Source organism: Mytilus trossulus, chromosome 5, assembly GCF_036588685.1.
Source record: "Mytilus trossulus isolate FHL-02 chromosome 5, PNRI_Mtr1.1.1.hap1, whole genome shotgun sequence".
NCBI classification, from domain to species: Eukaryota; Metazoa; Mollusca; class Bivalvia; order Mytilida; family Mytilidae; genus Mytilus; species Mytilus trossulus.
The window spans coordinates 21,349,572-21,370,812 of record NC_086377.1 but is presented as its reverse complement, the minus strand read 5'-3'; the positions used below and the strand labels follow the sequence as shown (position 1 = coordinate 21,370,812).

The 21,241-nt window shown below is 31.5% G+C and overlaps 2 protein-coding genes across 5 annotated transcripts in view; both read right to left on the bottom strand.

Annotated features, from left to right (window-relative positions):
- Window positions 1-21,241, bottom strand: part of LOC134718656 (uncharacterized) — a 137,998-nt gene that overhangs the window by 42,491 nt on the left and 74,266 nt on the right. For 2 of the 3 annotated variants that reach the window (XM_063581309.1, XM_063581311.1), the window contains exon 1: window positions 627-928. The exons of the other annotated variant lie outside the window; for it this stretch is intronic. In XM_063581309.1, the coding sequence (XP_063437379.1) occupies window positions 627-828 (202 nt within the window). In that variant the 5' untranslated portion in view covers window positions 829-928. Of the gene's footprint in view, window positions 1-626; window positions 929-21,241 lie in introns of those variants that run through there. 3 annotated transcript variants of the gene reach the window in all.
- On the bottom strand, window positions 3,148-13,150 carry LOC134718655 (solute carrier family 25 member 44-like). 2 transcript variants are annotated; one of them, XM_063581307.1, is made up of 4 exons: window positions 13,059-13,150; window positions 9,065-9,970; window positions 8,472-8,599; window positions 3,148-7,452 (listed from the first exon to the last, which is right to left on the bottom strand). In XM_063581307.1, the coding sequence occupies exons 2-4, from the start codon at window positions 9,726-9,728 to the stop codon at window positions 7,264-7,266; spliced, it is 981 nt and encodes a 326-aa protein (XP_063437377.1). In that variant the 5' UTR covers window positions 9,729-9,970; window positions 13,059-13,150; the 3' UTR covers window positions 3,148-7,263. The 2 variants fall into 2 exon arrangements, with proteins under 2 accessions (XP_063437377.1, XP_063437378.1); XM_063581308.1 differs by having other exon boundaries at window positions 13,000-13,114.

The window sequence follows — 21,241 nt, the reverse complement described above, 5'->3', positions numbered from 1 at the left end:
TAATAATAATAATAATAATAATAATAATAATAATAATAATTATAATAATAATAATAACGGAGAAGTTGAGTTGAAAAAGTTATATTTGAACAAAAGTCATATAGGATCGCTGTTAATCGTCGGCGGACCTTTATTCGTGTGTTTATCGGTCATTCGGCATCATAATTATCTTTTTGTGTATTGCTTTACAACCTTTTCTCTTGAGCTTACCTGATGGAAATGACAGAAACTGATTGGTGTATAAAAAAATCATCATAGATACCAGGACTAAATTTAGTATATATCTATGGAAATCACAATGTAAAGATGCGGATTAAGGGGACAGGGGTCCAGCCCCCTAATGGAGCCACATATATTGATAATAAACTTGTAACATTGCATAGTGTGTCCCATCCCTTTCACAATCCTGGATCAAAATATCTGTTGTATATTTGTTCTGTGTCCTTATTTTTACATTAAAACTGCGTCATTGATTAATAAATGCATCAGCATTAGATGAACATGACTGATTGGGTATTGATAAAAAGTAAAATCACAACAATACTGAACTTAGAGGAAAATCAATTCGGAAAATCCATCAGAGAGTAACGACAAGCCAAACATTATTGCCATAGAGAGTATCTTACCATTACTAAAGAAATCGTCAATAGATCCAAATCCCTTGTTTAATCTGATATACTTCTCAATTGCTTTTAATGTTCCCGTTACTGTTATATCTATGTGTGTCTTCGTCCTCCAGTTTCCATCTCGAATTGTTCTTGCAAAGAAACCATTGCTCAGTTCGATACATAACGAAAAAGTTATAATTATAACACTAGCATACATCATTTTTAAGTAGAAATCGAATCTCTTTATAACTTCTTGAGATTATACACACATACTTTTCCGATATGCATTGTGTTATGACATGTATTTTATGAAAGCTAATAACCTAACAGTCACCAAATGAATGTATCAGTCTTGGCAACTGTCCAGTCATTATATACATTTAGGAGGTATTAGCAATATTTTCTATCACTTCCTTACATATGTTTATTTTTTAACCACTGGAAAGTCTCAATTATATAGTCATTGATTTGGTTATATTTATAAATTGACTGTTTACAAATTTTTAAATTTTTTTTAAATACTAAGTCTTTTCTACCTCAGGCATAGATTACCTTAGCTGTATTTGGCAAAACTTTTATGAATTTTGGTTCTCAATGCTCTCAACTTCGTACTTTATTTGGCGTTTTTTTAACTTTTTTGGATTCGAGCGTCACTGATGAGTCTTTTGTAGACGAAAAGCGCGTCTGGCGTATATACTAAATTTATTCCTGGTATCTATGATGGGTTTATTTATATTAAATAGATAATATAAAATAAAAGGTAGATAAAACAGGTTTGTATTCATATAGGTTGCATTTTGTAAATACAGCTGATTCACAAACCATGCCTCTTTTGGGGAAACATTTAAGATCCGGATAAAAAAAAATGTTAACCTACTGGTTCCCAGATATGATCTCCATTGTTCATCTGAGAGAAACTGTGTGTTTCCCTACCAGTTCCCAGATATGATCTTCATTGTTCATCTGAGAGAGACACATTGGGATTTTACAAGAGAATAAATATTGTTGAATATCGGACAAATTGAATGCCCAGGAAGACTCAAAGTAAAGTCCAGAATTTTAGTTTTAGTTTAACCTATAATAATGTAAAGGCAAATCAATTTTGAAAATATGCCATACAACGCTTTTTTGACCTTTGGAAAAAATAGAAGTGAAGACGAACTTTCCGTTTCAATATTTAATTTTCACTCAACTACATAGTAAAGGTGGCATGGTGTGCAGGTGCTAGTGACCTCAAATGATATGCATGAGGCAGGGGCAGTATTTCATATCTGGTGAAAGAGAAGCTCAAACCCAATTTGGAATTTACTGGACTCACATAAACAGACTACTGGAAAACTGGCCAATTATTAAAAGTGATCAAGACATGGTCGACAATGTCAGTTCGGCCAAAATGAACAGGTTGCAATGACATAACTAAGAAAGTCGTTCCATCACGCATATCTACATATAAGGGTCTAAAAATGTACAAAGTTTCATATAGTTATAAACCGTATAGGAGTTGCAATGACACAGTTTTAAAGTTTCTAAGGTGAAAGTGACATTACTCCAATAAACTATACAAAATAAAAATTCCTGCACGGGTTAATGTTAATGCATAGCTCAAGCTTCTACCAAATTTGGAGTGATTCAATAAAGGATAAAAAAATATCTGGACTAACAGACAGGCTGATTCCTTCAAACCCCCAGAACTTTGTAAGGGTAACAATCATTCCCTCAAAGGATTTGAATTTTAAGTTGATGATAGATTTACAGCAATGTTCCCTGTGGTGTTTCCATCATCTGAACCGACTCTGTCAAGAATGCAATAAAACATATCTATTTCGCACAGAAACATCATCAAAAACAATTTAGGGATTTGTACAGACGGACAAAGGTAAATCTTAAGTCCCCCTCTTTTAAAACAGGAGCATTATAAAACGTTATAGGTAAATGAAGACCTTGTACAGCTTGCAATGCTGTATGGCTTTTACTCTTTGTTTATTTAAGGCATCAATGTAAATATAACGGAATTTGATAAGACTGTCATTAAAGTGAGAGGGTTAGCGCTATAGAACCAGGTTTAATCCACCATTTTCTACATTTGAAAATGCCTGTACCAAGTCAGGAATATGACATTTCTTGTCTATTCGTTTTTGATGGGTTATGTTGTTTTATTTTGCCATGTGATTATGGACTTTCCAAATTGATTTTCCTCTATGTTCAGTATTTTTGTGATTTTACTTTTTGGTCTCTGTTGGAGTTGTGTCATTGGCAATCATAGAACCACATCTTCTTTTTAGATAGAAATTCTTTCAGCATTCAAATTGATAATATTGTGCTGGTAATTCAAAAATAGGAATAACAAAAAACAGCACAATTCAACAGACCATATAAACCAAATGACTTCTCCAAAATAAGACATTCAAAAAACGATATACACATTGTACTGGAACAAAAATGTTGTAGAGTCAACCTAGTTTCAATGATATTTGCCTTTCTAAACAATGGTCAAAATACAAAAAAACTGCTCAAAGCCTTTAAAAATCAAAGAAATACAAAAAAAAATCTGATTTTAATTTACATATAACAATACATTATTTCAACAATTATGAAACATAATAAATTGTACAAATGTATAAATATATAATATCTTCCTAAATGGTAAACTAAGTGAAATTGAAGGAATATATGTTATTCAAAATGAAACATGTAATACACAAGCCTGACAACTTCCAAAGGAGTTATTCAAGATAATAAATATTATTTCTAAGTTTCCTTCTGGAGTTATAATTAAATACAATAAATTCATATATTAACATTTTCAAAAGACTGATTATTATAATAAAGCAACATTTTATAATGAGATTTTAGAACTTTCTCTGAATTATTCAAGTCTTAAAATGTTATACACACGAAAATATGTTTCATCTACAAAAGACTGGTATAAAAAAGGCCAAATTAAGAACAAAGATTTTGACAAATTCAGCTAAGATAGTCTAAATAAATAAAATAATTAAATATCTCTAACATTATTTTTTTCTGATTAGAAATTTCACATACCCCTCACATATAATATGGTATAGACCACATTTTTTTTCTATTGATATCCAACTCATGATATATTTTGATGGAAGAAACCTTCATACAAATTTGAACAGATAATTAATTAACATCTATTCTTACACAGTGCAAGAAATACAGTAGTGTAAGTTCAAATATTTTATCGTTGCAACAGTAAAGGTTCATAATTTTTTTTTAAATTACATTTTGATTTATGATAGCAATATTTGCATGCAACATTCCCTGAAATTGCAATAATAAATCTCCACTTTTTGTACATTCTGCAACAATCTTAACAATAAATGCACAAGAAAATGTATGGTTATGTAATTCATTATTTCACTGTACCTGTAATGTAGAGCCAGGATATTTAGATTGTTTTAAACTTATGTTATAAAATGATGACATACATGTAAGTGCTAAGTCGATACAATGTTTCACAATCTTGATGCATCTTCTGACTCACTAGTTTTGCATACATTGAGTCCAGACAGATTTTAAGGAGTCCAAGCCTTGAAGTCATACCTTTCGAGTCAGTTTTTTGTACTCATACTCCAAAATCAACCAATCAAAATGCTTGATTTCATGTTTCAATCATGAATTTTGTGCTCCGAGCACTGAGCAAAGTATTATGACAACTCATAAACTCCTCTCAGTAAGAACCCTGGATACACCAGATTGAAAATATCTTAATCACATGGTTAATTGTGTACAGCGTCAATTTATCAGTCTTAATTGGCATCATCCTTAATAACAAATTTGAAACAAAATATTTTTTTCATGTAGGTTTGTTAAATTACAACCCAGCGTTCTGTAAAGGGAAGGCCCAGTGTTCTCCCCAGGGCCTTTAAGCATCATTGTTTTTGTGATGCTATATTGATAGAATGTGATACTATATTTTATAAAAACAAGATGTTATTTCACAATTCCATTGTTACCAAGTTTGAGGATAACACTGATCGGTCTATAGCATTTTCAATAAGTTGATATATGGATAGACAAACTTAGACAAGGAGTTTAAAATATCTTCAACAGAAACTTTTTACACTATGCAATTTATTCAGGTGATAATTCAATTCAATTTAAATGAATTTTCAATGATTATTTGTCAAATTTAATCCCTATTAAGGTTTTTATTTTGTAAAAGAAAGCTGAACAATTTGAATTTCATTTTCTAACCACCAATATTTATCTCCCCTATTTCATTACATTCCTTGGAATCATGATTATAAAACACTTTATGAAAAGCTCTGATTAAAGAACAATGTAATTTCATAGATCATAATTAATAATTACTTGATCCAATTGAAAGCACCTGATGAGAATAGAGAAAAGAAATCTGTTTATTAAAGATATTATACAGTTGATAACGTTTTTTTTATATATTTCCATCAACAAAATTTTGTCAACACTCTAAATTCTGTTAGTACTTTACTGATTTCATCCACACAATGTGGTTTAAAACAGTCAGGTATATATATTAATTTCTATAGGATTATTGTAGAAAAATAGTTCATGTGTTATTACAGATACTTTTATGATTTTCTCTACTCTCTATTCCTTAATATTTTTAAATCGATAGTATAACATGTGTTTGTTTTTTGTTAAATAAATGATAAATATTCTATTTTTTAGTTGGTATTTGGGAATCTTAAAACTTTGCACAGAAACTAAATACAAAGCTTTGATAACAAAATTAATACATTTATCATCAACCATGGTAAATCAATCAGACAAGGCTTTTAAGGGATAAACTTAGCTGTTATAACTAGGCTTAGTGATTAAAGGCATGTAACTTATGATTCGAAATTACTAGGAAGCTTGAGGAGAACCTCATTACATGTTCCCAATGATTATTTTTTACTATAAATTAAAAAAAATTGTAATTAAACAAATGTACATTTGAGCAAATGCTTTAGTGTGATTTAGAGAAGCTGTGATAACACCATTTAGTTTTTACAGGCATATTTTTTTTCTGTAATAACATAGGTTTTCTATTCCTATTTGGCAAACTATGAACTGTTATATCTTCCTAAAATTTAGTATACATAAAGCCAATTATAATATCAATAGAACTTGTATACATTTTAACAAAACTTATAATGTATATTGGTCCTATGAAACATGTAACATGCATATGCTGTAACAGTTCTCTTGATTTTTTTCCCACAATAACAAATGAAGGTTACTTTCTCTAATAAACCTATAGATTATATCTTTGACTGTTTAAATATCAAATAAAACAAATTATCTTATTTTTCTGACAACAATATTGCAAGTTTAGTTCATATGATGAAAATAAAAAAATTCTCAATACAAGCATTGTAAAAATCTATAAATGAGGCTCAGGAACTCTGAGCCCTTTATGTACTCATAAATAAGAAACAACCAAAATACAATGGACAGTCGTGTAATTCAATCTCCATTAAAAGAATCTGATATCTTAAATTAAAATTAAATCTTGATATCTATAGATTTTTTTTGTTTTCACAGGTACCAAATTTTGTGGATTGAGTATAATTTGCATTTTCACGAATTTTGGAATTCATGGTTTTACAGAAGTCTACATATATTCATATAATAAAATTCGTAACTACTTGAAAATTTACTGTAAATTTGAGGTTTACCTCTACCCACAAAAATTGGTATCCAAATAATAATCCATAGTTTACTTCTTTCTGAATACAGAATCTGTTTATTTACTTTTAAATCAGCTAGTTTCATTACCAATTCAAATGGATAGTGTTGATATCCAATGTTCTCGATGTTTAATCTCCTGATTTTAGCATAACTAACTACATTTATGTGAAGAAAGGATGTTGATTACTATATCTATGTGTATGTGCAAAACAAAACAAAATTCAAAAATAAATATCTTAGTATATACAAATATGTCTTTCCTGTACATATTTTTTGTGCAAACTTAAAATATAAATAGTTAAAAATTTCTTATACATTTTTTTGATTTCATACTATTAAAAATAAAAATCTGGAAACATATATTGAGACATTTAACACTGTATTGAAACTCATAATGTGTAATTTTTGTTTTATTTTATCTTACAATCTTTTATTCTTTCATGTAATAATCATATGAAAATATACCTATTTAAAAAGATATAGAGGCAATTCTGGTATTGTCACTGTACCAAAAAGTATTTTATTTTATATTTTAGTATAGAACCCATAGTTGTGTACCCAAGTACCATGTTTTTGAAATATTCTTAAGTAAAAAAAAATTGTTGATATGGTTAGGCAGCCTATATTAGCTGTTTGGTATTTACATTGTTAACCAATAGCCTAGCTAGATTTTTCCAGAAAGGGCACACATAACTAAACTAGTAAGGATAAATGGGCTACCTGTATAGTTGCATGTAAAAAATTGGTTTAGTATAATAATTAACAAATCTATAATTATGAAAAAAATACTTACAATTCTTTCAAATAAAAAAAACAAAAATCTTAAATAAATCATTAATCTTTCAGACATAAAACTAAAATTGTTCCTATCTTTCACATCTTCCATTCTGAAATCACTATCATCAACATCCTCTACTAACATTCATACATTCGCCCTGAATAAAACATCTAAATAACCTAAAAATCTCTTTCATCACCATCTTACATCAGCCTTGAATTCTTCCTTTAAACTAAAACGTTTAACTGATTCATAGCCAAAAGCAATCATCAAAGAGAATAAACAGCTGGTGGTCATTCTTGCAGAGATTCCCTTGGTCAGTATGTTCCATCTCTCTTCCCGCCATAAAATCTTTAATGTTTCATTATAACTCTCACCAAGTACCTGGAAAATACAAAGTTTAAATAAGTCTGCTGGCTCACATGTTTTCTAGATGCATAATGTTGACAAATACATTTTGTCCCAATATGTGAAAAGTATATTTACTAATATATCAGTCTGCTAATATTCTTCTAATGATAAGGCTCGCAATTAGTAATTATTACCCACTGATTTAACAGATTTAGATCATACATTGTGCAAAATGCACTATTATGCCAGGCTAACGAGGGTTGAATGCAAACAAACATTTTCCCCTGATCCCCTTTTTTCCACATTCTGTATATATGTCAGTCATATGTCAGAAGCCTGTAATTCAATAGTTGTTGTATGTTGCTATCTGTTAATGGTGTCATATTTACTATTTCATTATTATTCTGTCAAAAATCATGCATTTGATTTTTTTCTTTGAATTGTTTCACATTTTGTCATGTCAGGTTTTTATAGCTGACTATAGAATATATGGGTTATGCTCAATGTTAAAGGCTGCTACCAGTATGTAATTTGAATTCTGATGGATAGTTATCTAATTGGGCAATCATACCACATCTCCTTAGCTCATATAGTACCTTGGCTGTCAAAATAGGACTTCAATTCTGTATAGCAGGTTAATTTCGTGGGTGTAAAATTTTCAAAGATGCTGCTTCATATGTTTCTCTTTTTATTGAATGAGTTATCTCCACTTACAAGTCTCCAAATGTTTCTAAAAATACTAGTAATATATATAGTTTTTTTTACAACTTGAAGTTATCATGATTAATCTTTTGAGCCTCTCCATTTATACATGTACACGAGTTATAAAATTAGTTTACTAATGTATGTAAATAAAAAGGCAACAACAAGGTTAGAAGTCCTTAGATTGGTCAATACTCAACATTTTTGAACTTTTGTTCTAAACACACCAAGTGACTTGGTCAAAACATAACATTAGTAAACTCTTGGCTTAATTAATTGGTTAATACATGCCATTCGTGAACTCTAGTTCTTAACATCAAATGGATTGGTCAACACAAATTAAGCCATACCTGAACTCTGGTTCTTAACACATCAAATGGATTGGTCAATATGACAGAACTGATTCCAGCCAATGGAGCTGCAACCATTTTAAGTGCAAGTCTTGATGTAGATACTGGGAAAATTTCAATCATCCATGCTACAAAATAGTAAAACATTTAACCAATCATCATTTAAACTCTGCATGGTTACCCTTTCTTTGTTGATTGTTAGGCTTTTCTTTAGACAAACAAGAAGGAACATAAGAAGTAGAACTTAAATAAACAGTCAATTTCAAATGTTTTCCAAAAACAAAAGAATATATATTAAATTCATGTGTGAAATTAATAATAAAGGAAAAGTATTAAATAAGATTATAAATACACATTCATTTAAAATATTATTTAATCATATAAAAAATAAGATGTGGTATGATTGCCAATGAGACAACCATGCTATTTTTCCAATAACTTTTCTTTCAAGAAAGTGTACATTTATACCAAAACTCAGTCATAACCTTTTTTCTCATTGATGTAACTTATCTGACTTTAAAATTGATGAAGGGTTAAATTTGACAGACAGCTACATTGTAGTTCTACAATTAACCCTCTATACATTGACTTACTTCCATATAAATTATAGAAAAGCCACCAAAATCCGCTTCCAGCAGAGTAAACGGCTAATGACACACCAGACCCTTTATAAAAGCCACGTAAACCTTCTGATTGCATTATCTCTCGACAAATTGCCCTCACTGCACCAAATTTACTGTTTTTAATTTCATCGCTGATATGTATTTTTTGTAATTTCTGTAGTTTCTCCTCGATGCGTTTATTTGAAGCCGATTTTTTTCCTTCCATTAACATTAAATGTTGGGACACAATGTCTAACGGAACTATAAAAAGTTGATTGACACATGACGCAGAGAAACCAGCCACCATTGATGCAATGTGGCCGTTATTTAATCGTGCCGCCCAGTATTGTCTCACACTTTCATAAATAGTGATATAAATCACTGAAGAGGGGATCTGTATACAACTGACACCAAATCCTTGATAGAATGCACGGAATCCTTCACGACTACCGATTTTAACGATGGCATCGAACATTCCTTTGTACACTGTTTTACCCGTCTGTGTCTGTAAACGAGTTCTGACCATTGTTAGTGGATACAGTAAACCTCGGACACTTAAACTTGTCATTAAAGTTAATGGATAAAACTTAATTTTGTCCAGCATATGGAATTCAACCACATGAATTTCATTCTCTAGATCTCTGCTCAACTCCATATTTTCTTCTTTATGTTTATATTTTGACTCTTTCTTTTGATTTTGGTTTAAAGGCTTCAATTTGCTATCCTGCTTATTTTTTTTTATAATTTTGTTATGCTTTGATAATCCTTAGAGCCCTCTCCATACTGGTTCACTAAATGTACTGTACTTGTATGTACTATTTCAGAGTTGAATAGTTTTCACTTTCTGCATAATTCTTTAAAAATGTGGTAAACATTTTTTAAAACAGGTTATCATATCTACAAAAGATGAAATTTAAATGAAAGTCTTGCATACATGTATCTTACAACAGCAAATAGTAACAAAATCATTACACGTCTGAACATGACATGTACAAATGTATGTGTTATGTTTCATTAGAATCTGTAATTCTCAGGGTTCTTGCTAAGGAATGTGTGAAGGTGAGTTCAGGGACTTGTCATTTTTAGCCATGATGAGTCCAACAGAAAGAAGAAAATATGTCATTGCAATACTATGTAATATCTAAGTCTCCATTTTCTAACAGAGCAATGAAATGACATTAAATTCCGATCACTTTTAAAGTTTTGCTATAAAATGATGATATTTGTGTTTAACTGTGTTCAGTTTATACAAAATATTTGAATTTTGATGCATCTGTGGACTCACCAGTTTTGAAAATAATGAGTCCAGGTCTCATGGACTCGCCTTAGTGAGAACCCTGAATTTTCTTATTTTATTGGTTGACAACAACACAATTATATATTCTACATTTTGTATAACATATATAAAAACATAATAAACAAGATTGTGTCCCCAGTACACAGATGCCCCACTCCCACTATCATTTTCTATGTACAGTGGACCTTGAAATTGGGGTCACGGTCATTAATTTGGTATTAAAATTAGAAAGATCATATCATAAGGAACATGTATACTAAGTTTCAGGTTGATTAGACTTCAACTTCATCATAAACTACCTTGACCAAAAACTTTAACCTGAAGCGGGACAGACAAAAGAACGAACAGACGGACAGACAAACAGACAGACTGACGAACAAACGGACGCACAGGCCCCGAAAATATAATGCCCCTCTACTATCATAGGTGGGGCATAAATACAGCAAATATGACTACTTATGCTTCCTTGACAATGTAAATTAAATGCATAGAAAAAACAAATGAAGATTCCATGTTAAAAGTTGTTTGGTTATAACTTATTAGTTGCAACATTAACTACAAATAATGTACAGTTGGTGTTTGGTGAACAGTTGTCTCAATGACATTTATACCACATCTTTTCATTTTTAATTTATGTATGATAGTTGTTAAAAAGTGAAATGATTTACATTGCAGTAACTTAGGTATTAACTTTATAAAATAGTTTTATTCCATGAACCTATTTAGATGTAATTTAGTACTGTAGTAGTCGTTTGGTTGTTGCTGTTTTTCTTTGATTTGAATATAAATCACACCTTTATTTTTCTTATTTGAATTGTTAATGGTTGTTTCTGAAGCCCCTATAATTTTTTTTAACCAAAATCAAGTTAACCGATCAAAAATGTTACAGATTGGCATGTGAATGATTTTGTTCACAATTGACTTGTATTTGTAATGTCAGAATGTTGTTCAACTTTGCTAATTTTAGCTTCTTTTATTTGTTAAACAATCACATGTGAGAGGAAAAACTAATCTTGACTTTAGCACAAAAAATGCACATTAGCGTATAGAGACATCAGGCTTTATGGTGTTCCATTGAATAGCACAATCCATCATACTTTAGTGTAACATACCATCTATAGACCTTTAGCGTAGACATGGTAGACAAGGGTTGGCAAAAACACAGTTTTTATGAGTATTACGCAGCCCAGTGGGAAATATTAAGAAAACCAGGGTTTTTACTGAGTTTTATTGGGTAATACTGGGTAATATGAATGAGTGGTTCAGATTTACAAAAAAAACTTGAGCACACCTTGGGGAAACAAATGGTTACAACTTACACACCATTATTCCCACAGCCCATTAGTCCGACAACCCATTGATATAACAGTACAATACTCTGACAACCCATAAGTCGGACACTTATCAAATCAAGTATCAGGGTAAAACAAAATTTGTCTGTCTGTATTATTATGTTTAGATATATATGTGATAACATATTTTAAGAAATAACTCCATATATATAACATAAGGCTAAGGTAGTTCTAATACTTTCTATATACTCAATTCGAAATTTGTATATAGAATATAACAGAAAAGAATATTTCATTTTCCAAATTAGTAGTTCTCCCAACACGGGAACATATAAAAAAATCGAGGAGCAAATGATGAGAACTTATTTTAATAAGTGACATATAAAAAATCGAGGAGCAATTAAGTGATGAAAACTTATTTTTATAAGATTGGTGTTCTCCAACAATTGTGTCTAACTCCTACATATTTATTTAGGTAGTCAATAGTGGGGAAACCTCACTCCCCTGATATGCAAAAAGGGGGAACCGAAGATGTAGTAAAAGAAAGTAGATCAAGACACACATGCACAAAATAGCAACCTAGAACAGCACAGACTGATAGTGAACACACAAACAAAGAAATATAAAGATAAATAAAGTACCTAGACACGTAAAATGAAAGAGGGATGAGGGAAGGACTGAGCAGTTGCTATAAGCATGTGTATCAACTCCAATATACTGAGAAAAATATCCCACATGGAAAGAATGATTGGAACCAAACGGACAACCACAAATATCATATAGAGAACAGAGTTCCTCTTTTTAGAGAAAATCTACCTATACACCTAAGAAAAAAGAATTGTCGGAATAATGATCTGTCGAAGTAATGAGTTGTTGGAATAATGGGCTGTCGGAGTAATGGGCTGTCGGAATAATGGTTGTCGGACTAATATATAACTAACTTACTAACCAACTGATTTTATTCAGTATAAAATCCAGTACAAAAGGATCATGGCTGAAACATGTGAACACATATAAAAAAAACATATACAAAACAAAACAACAATAAAACATAACAGCCAACAATTTTGACACGTATAACAAGCAAGAGACAGAACTCAAACTTCAATATTATGCAGGATGTCACCAAACAAATCATCAAAATCGCTCTCTGAACAATGTCTCTCTAAAAAGATTGATATGACTTTTATGTAACTGTATGATCCTATATCTGACTGTTACTTGACATGTTTTTGTGACAGTTTTGTACAAGCACCTTTGTTGATATCAGTGGACAGCCCTAGATTTACAAACTATAACAGAAGTATCATTTGTGTTAATATATAAAAAAAGTTTACTTTTCTTTTGGTATATTATGTGTGCATTAAAAACAAACGTGTAGCCTGTAATTACATACTTTTTATGCAATCTGACCCTGAGATTATGATAGCAGACAACTTTCCACAACGGAAGTTTAAGTCTGAATAAAGGACAGATTTTATCTAGGAGCTGTAAACTGGATTGTGCTAAAATGAGAAACGAAATTGAAACGCCATAAACGAAACGAAACTTAACGAACAAAATGAACAAAACGAAGTATGATTGACTGAGGCTATAAGAAATAATTCATTGCAGTTTTCAGAATTCATATTTTTAACACCGGGAACGGAAACGGAAAGAAATATTTAAATGGACGGAATATAGGGGGAAATGGAACTACGAAAATAAATAACGACTGAAGTATAAATGAAATCACACAACAATTAGTTTGACAATATAATAGGAGCTAGCAAGGACCTGGAGCTAGATATCAAAGAAAACAGTTTGGAAACAGTTTAGAAATACATAACATTGATATCTTAAAAAAGAAGATGCTAAAAAGAGTACGTAACATTCATCTAGGTCTATGTGAATCTTAAACAATAGGAACTCTCGAACATTATAGACTTGAAAAGTTTATCTCTTTCATATTCATTTGTTAAAATTTACTGTTTGCAATAGTGTGAATTGTTTTATATAATATGAATGTTCATATCCTGGGCATACAAACAATGCCGTATTTGGCAAAACCTTTTCAACTTTTGATCTTCAGTGCTGTACAATTTTGTATTTTGTTCGTCACTGGTGAGTCTCGTGTGGACTAGACGCGTTTTTGGCGTATTAAATTTTAAACCTGATGCTTTTTGTTATCTATTAATCATGCTTTTCTTTGTCTAATATGTTCTGCTTTTTATTTGTATTGTAGTCCTGTAATATTTGTTTTCATTTCAATGTTATATTTAACTGTGCCATTAAAGTGCGAGGTTTGGCATGCCTTAAAACCAGGTTCAACCCACCACTTTTATTCCCCTTTAAAAGTGTCCTGTACCAAGTTAGGAAGATGGCCATTGCTATAATATTGTTCGTTTCTGTGTGTGTGTGTTGCATTTTAACGTTGAGTCGTTTCTGTTTTCTCTTATTTTTGAGATAAGACGTGGCACGGTACTTGTCTATCCCATATTCATGTATTTGGTTTTGATGTTATATTTGTTATTCTCGTGGTGTACTGTCTGTTGCTTGGTCCGTTTCTGTGTGCTGTTGCGTTTCGGTGTTGTGTAGTTGTTCTCCTCTTATATATAATTTGTTTCCCTCGGTTTTGGTTTGTTGCCCCGATTTTGTTTTTTGTCCGTGGATTTATGAGTTTTGAACAGCGGTATACTACTGTTGCCTTTATTTATGATAAGCATCTCTCTGTCTTCTTCGGTAGTACCAAAACACAAGAGAGGATGAAATTCGTCCGTCATTTAAGGTCAATCATTACTGTAAAAGTCTACTTGCTATAACGGGAATATCAACTTGTTTGTACAGTTTGTCTTACTGATCATTTTTGTTTCAATAGTTTCTATAGCTATCGGTCATAGTTTTCAAGATGTTTGATACGTAACAACACCAAAGATTGGTAAAATCATTAAGAGCGAAGATAATAACGAGTCGACTTACGATTTCGCCGGTTATTTTGACCTCCTTGTTAACCTTGAGTTGCTGGTAACTTTTACAATTATTAGTTTTTAACGATTTTTATATTTTTCTTTACTATTAGGCAAACATGGAAAGTGGTAAAATGTGTCATATAAGGGCGATAATTCCTATTACAATTTTTTTTTCGTGAATGGAGAAGTTAGGTAGAGCTCAACTTTCTGAGGCAGGTTTTTCGCATCAGGTTTTTGCTATTCATACAGGCTTTCAATAGACATCACTTGCATTTCAGCCATGTCGGTTATCTTAGCTGGCAATCAGGGTTATCCAGCCCACTTTTTAAATTAGATACACCAATGATAATTGTTGCCAAGTTTATAACTAAAACTGTCAAACGACTTCCTTTAGAACATGACTGTGCTTGGTAGCATTTGGTCCAGTATACGTAGTTTCAGAGACGATTTTTGGAAAAGTTAACAAAGCCGAGAACGGACGACGGACGTCACGTGACATGAAAAGCTCACTAAGTAGGGCCAGGTCAAATTTTGAAAAAAGAACTCTCAAAGTATACCACCACTTATGACTAAAACCAGCAGAAAACGAACATGACAGAGCAGAAGCACCGAATAAACAATTCAATTTATATATAACTACATTAACTCAAGAAGACATTAACAAAATATTTATCACAAAAAGAAACGTTAAATCCAAAATGAAAAGACATAATCAATTAAGTAGGGCGAGAAAAAAATAGAATATGGACTCAATACATCAAATGTATGAAGGCCAAGAGAAGAGAGTCATAGAATGTCTAATAATATAATTACAACAATCATCAATACCAGCTGAATACCTGATGACAACAGCAGACGTTTGTACATTTGCGCTATAGACATGATAGATGCATTCGCTCTAAGATGCATGCTCCAACATATCTTATGTTCTAACATAAACCGGCTGGATTATTATAATATCATCAATGCTTTTCGTAAATATCGCAGTTCGACTTTGTGATGTCTTCACCTTTAGCTTATATGTTGTGTTTTGTGTACTATTGTTTGTCCGTTTGTTTGTCTATTTGTTTTTTTAGTGTTTTGGTCTTTTGTTTTGTGTTTTGAGTCATGATAATCTTGTATATCTTTATTTACCAAAGTCATAACAACTATAGGCATACAACATATAAACTACACAAGAATACATAGATAGCAGAAGGTAATGTGTTAAACATATTACATCATGTTAGATCTTAATTTTTGTGCACGAAATATAAATTTACCCAAATTACATAATTCTTTAAGATTATTAGAACTCATTAATTGTATATATTTATACATAGAAGGTTTTCTCCAATAATATGGTTTTATAAAATAAGATCTAACTTCGACCTTGATAAGTAGGACATTTTAAAACAAAATGCATCTCATCTTCAATGACGTTTTTACAAAAACTACATATTCCATTACTTCTTGGAATTGCAGAATAGCGACCACATTCTATAGCTAAATCATGACTACTAAGTCTTATTTTGGTAATACATGTCTTATAAATAACTGGTATTGGTTTACATAAATAATTTTGTAAACAAAAATTTTGAACCATATATCTATAACTTGTACATTTAGTGAAATTATTCATTTGGCTGTCAAAATCTTGCTTCAGACAATCAAACAGGCGTTGTTTAATTGTCAAGTAAAAACTACCGGAGAGCTTACTATCTAAAAATAAACCTTGATTATACCAAATATCACCTAAACCTATGCTGAGCAACTTATTTTTAATAAAATACAACCAATTTGTCTTACTATTTGGACATTTTTGTAAATCGTCATATAAAAAAAAGTAACAGTTTTTCAAAATACAGTTTGTAGTACATAACAGCTTAAACCAGTATTTAAACATTCGACATTTTCTGGTGTGCAATAATGGTAATCTACCTAGCTCATAGTACACCATGACATTACTAGTAGAGCTTTTTACTTTCATAATATTTTCACAATAGCCCAGATGTATCCTTTCTATAGCTGGTGCCTTGTGAGCACCCCAAATTTCACAACCATAACAAAGTACACTGTTTATATAAGTATCAAAAAGTGAAAGTAAAGTTACAAAATTCAAATATATATCTTTTACATTTCTCCTTAAGGCAAACACAGCTTTTCTACCCTGTTCTGAGAGTTTCTGCTGTAACACATTATATTTACCATTAAAATTTAACAAAATATCAAGATAACTAAACTTATCTACAACTTCTATTTCCTGGTTATTATAATACCATTTTTCATTGTCATGTATTTTACCACCCTTTCTAAAACAACAATTTTCGTTTTTGCTATATTCACACTAAGTGACCATTTGGAGGTATAATCATACAAAGTATCAAGTAATGTTTGTAACCCAGATACAGTTTCTGAAAAAATAACCATATCGTCAGCGTACATTAGTAAAAATAAATTTAGTTCCTTCATCTCATAAGGAATAGAGTCACTATTTATAAAAGCCATTTCACAATCATTGACATACATAGAAAAAAATATCGGTGATAAGACTTCACCTTGCATCAAACCTACTTCATTAGTAAAATAATCAGAATTGAACCCATCAACACTTACACAAGAAGTTACATTAGAATACATTGCTTTGATAACCATTAAAAATTTACCTTGTATTCCAATTTTTGATAGTTTATACCATAACATATATCTTTGAACAGTGTCAAAAGCTTTTGTGTAGTCTACAAAACAACAATAAAAACGATTTTTGGCTGATAAAGATTTGAAAATTAATGATGTATGAGCAAAAATAGCATCTACTGTACCCGGACCGGGGCGAAAGCCGAACTGGGCATCGGTCACAATATCAAACGTTTCCGACCAGTCTATTAAACGTTGATTGAGAACGGACGTAAATAATTTTCCAAAATTACTGACTAAACTATAATCCCTCTATAGTTGTTCGGATCAAGCACATTACCCTTCTTGAATATAGGTATAAGTATGGCTTTAGCCCAGTCCGTAGGGAAAATTCCGGACTGTAAAATTCCATTAAAAATGTACAGTAATACAGGCATAAACACATCTTTGTATTCAATAAAATATTCGTTAAGAATTCCATCAACTCCATGACTTTTATCACGTTTAAGGTTACGAATAGCTTTCAAAATGTCATTTTCTGTAATTTCTCTATCAAGTTCCTCATAGACGCATTCACCATTAGTGTTATTAAATTGGCTGTCGTCCAGTACAGCATCTGTGTCTGATGAGCACAATGACTTAAAATGTTCATGGAACAACTTTAATGGTACAGCATGTTTAGGAGACGCTTTCCTTTTAAATTTCTTGTAAAACAATTTTGGGTTTGTAAGTCTCATTATGTCTAACATGTTTCCTTCAGTGCGCATATACTCTCGTTTCAGGCGACGTTCTAGTGTTTTATAGTCCTTTTTCGCTCGGATTAAATTACTATGGTTCAGTTGTGATTTTAATCTATTAAATATATTTAAACATTTTATATAGCGGTGATGAAGGTCTTTACACTGGGCGTTAAACCAAGGTTTATCATCACAAATGTTAGATCTGTCAGATTTATAATTGCTTGACCTCTTTTTAAAAAAATGGTGCCCCATAATGTCATTTAACGTACTAGTGAATTCGGCCAACGAATTGTCGAGTACTTGCTGCCCATCAAAGTCAATGCGTTCACGACACATATTTATCTTTTCCATATTATTCAGTAAACAATCTCTACATTGTTCTTTTAATTCATCATTCCATTTAAATTTGTCCTGCGACAGTTTCTCTCTGGTTTCATCATCCGGATACAGTGTTGAATTTTGTTTGTTACACAGTATTGAGTGTATATGTAGAAATGCGTGGTCGGAAAAAGTTGTAAAATTAGACACAATAAGTTGACGCACTATCGGGAAAAGTGACACTGGGACTAATAGGTAGTCTATAACGCTCATTCCATTCGCACCACAAAATGTAAAATCATTCGCAAAACCATTTTTATGCCGGCCATTCAATATTCTCAAACCCGAGGCTTTACATAGCGAGATAAGTTTTTGACCATAGCAGTTCGTATTGTTGACAGGATTATTTCTTACATTGAGTTCTATATCAGCAGAATAATCAAAAATATCATCAAGTCTACTCCTTATAGTAGTATGAATACTATCGTTACTCACAAAGTCATCTATTGCCCCAGTTCGGCTGTTTGTCAGTTTATTTTCGATTTGTGAGTTTGAATGTCCTTGTAATAACGTTCGCCAATAATCTCTTAATATTTCAAATAATAGCTAGTAAAACATCATATTGAATGAGTGACACTATTTTCCATTGTTAAAATGAAGAAAAAAATCACGGCTACTTGTGACTGGGACTGATTTTTCAGAGAAGAATTAAGCGGTATGTTATTCAAAGCAGACTGAGTGTGGACATTTTTATTTCAAAAGGCCTAGGACATGGCTACGACTATCTTGGTAAGGAAACTTTACAAATCGTATATCCATGTAGGCTACTAATTTTCCGCCACTTGTTTCACATCAATTGTGTTTATTAGTTTTAATTTCTAGGAGATGCATAATTTGCTTTTCCGACGTTGATACCAAACAGCGTACTTCAATTTTGTAATCGGGTGAGAAAGTAAAATTGAGAATGGAAATGGGGAATGTGTCAAAGAGACAACAACCCGACCATAGAAAAAACAACAGCAGACGGCCACCAACAGGTCTTCAATGTAACGTGAAATTCCCGCAACCGGAGGCGTCCTTCAGCTGCCCCCTAAACAAATATATACTAGTTCAGTGATAATGAACGCCATACTAATTTCCAGATTGTACACAAGAAACTAAAATAAAAATAATACAAGACTAACAAAGGCCAGAGGCTTCTGACTTGGTACAGGCGCAAAAATGCAACGGGTTTAAACATGTTTGTGATATCTCAACCCTCCCCCTATACCTCTAGCCAAGGTTTGTATGGTGAGTGATTTTGTCAATTTAATTATTTTCTACATAAAAATAAAGATTATATACTAGTTTCCGGATTTTCTTATCGGTTGATGTTCGTACATCATTGTCCCGGCATTAGGTTTCCGGATTTTTAGTTTTCTTTCCATTATATACACGAAAAGTTAAAACGTAAATCACTAATGCTGAACAACGCAACAAGAAACACCACATCAAAATTCAAGACAATTAAAAATGAAACAAAAGAAAAAAATCGAAGCATTTTCCCTCAAAATGTATTACTTCACAGCCTATCTATAGAATCGAGATCCGGGGCAATGTCCATCTGTTAAGGCCATATGTAGATTTATTTTTGTGCAGTTGGATTTCTATCTTATTGACACTTATTCACCTTTTTTAATAAGATAAGTCGAACAGATTACTGAATCGCATAAACGACGTATGCATGATCTAGCATGGGATCTTGTATTTCAAAATCATAGTCTAACCATGATATATATGTCCTACTAATTATTTCAATACTTTATGCTCCAAAATCTTTTATTTCAAATTTATACCTCTGGTTTTCTTTCTTTTAAACATAAAATTGAAAAAGGAAATGTAAATGTAAACATGCCTATGCAGATAAGTTAACCAAGGAGAAAACTGAAATGTCAATTAAATTCTTTCAGTTTCCGTTTTCCGTTTCTGTTCCGTATTCCGTTTTCCGTTTCCGCCGCTTAGCAACACCCGAATCAAGTTTGTGTGGAAGTCGTGTTGCTCATTCGTTATTTCCTGATAGTTTTTCTTACATTGTAGTTTTTTTCTATAATATTTACCACGTTCACTTACGGGAAAATTACCAATCCCGATGATTTCGACACTCTGACTGATCAATCATCGATATCCTATAATTGATAAAAAAAAATTAAGATGTGGCATACCCATAAACAGATAGCACTAAACTCAAATCAATCAATAAATCATTAAAACAAATTCCTCAATGGATTAGGTAAAAGAAGGACGAAAGATACTAGAGCGACATTCATACTCATAAATAGAAAATAAACTGACAATGCATTGTTAAAAAAACCCAGGTACAAACACTATTACATAAAGCACAACATAAAAAAGACTAAGTAATTGATTGATTGATTGATTGATTAATTAATTGATTGAATAATTGGTTGATTGATTGATTAATTTATTGATTTATTGATTGATCAACAAATTTCCAACCAAGAAATCAATCAATCAATCATTCAATCATTATCAAACCAATCAGTCATCAACACAATTAATCATCAAGTTACTCAACCAATCAATCAGTTAATCAATCAACCAATCAATCAGTTAATCAATCAACCAATCAATCATTTAAGAATTGAATGCTTCTTTTCAGTGTAAATTCATTGGGGTGTAAAAGCGTTGACCGAAGTATATTTTGTATGAAGCGCTTTATTGTGGGACCACGTGTTATCATGAATGAAAAGTTTTATTGAGTGATGCAATTGCTTACGGAATAACACGTGATGTGCAGTTAGCCAATCAGAATAAAGTATTATAATGAAACATGCATCTAATGTAATTATAAAGTTATAAAAGTTCGAACTGAGAAAACGCATACAGTAGAATAGATAAAGTGTTGAATTGATAATCTAAATTTCATCCTGTTTTTCTGTAATTTTTTTTTTTGGTTT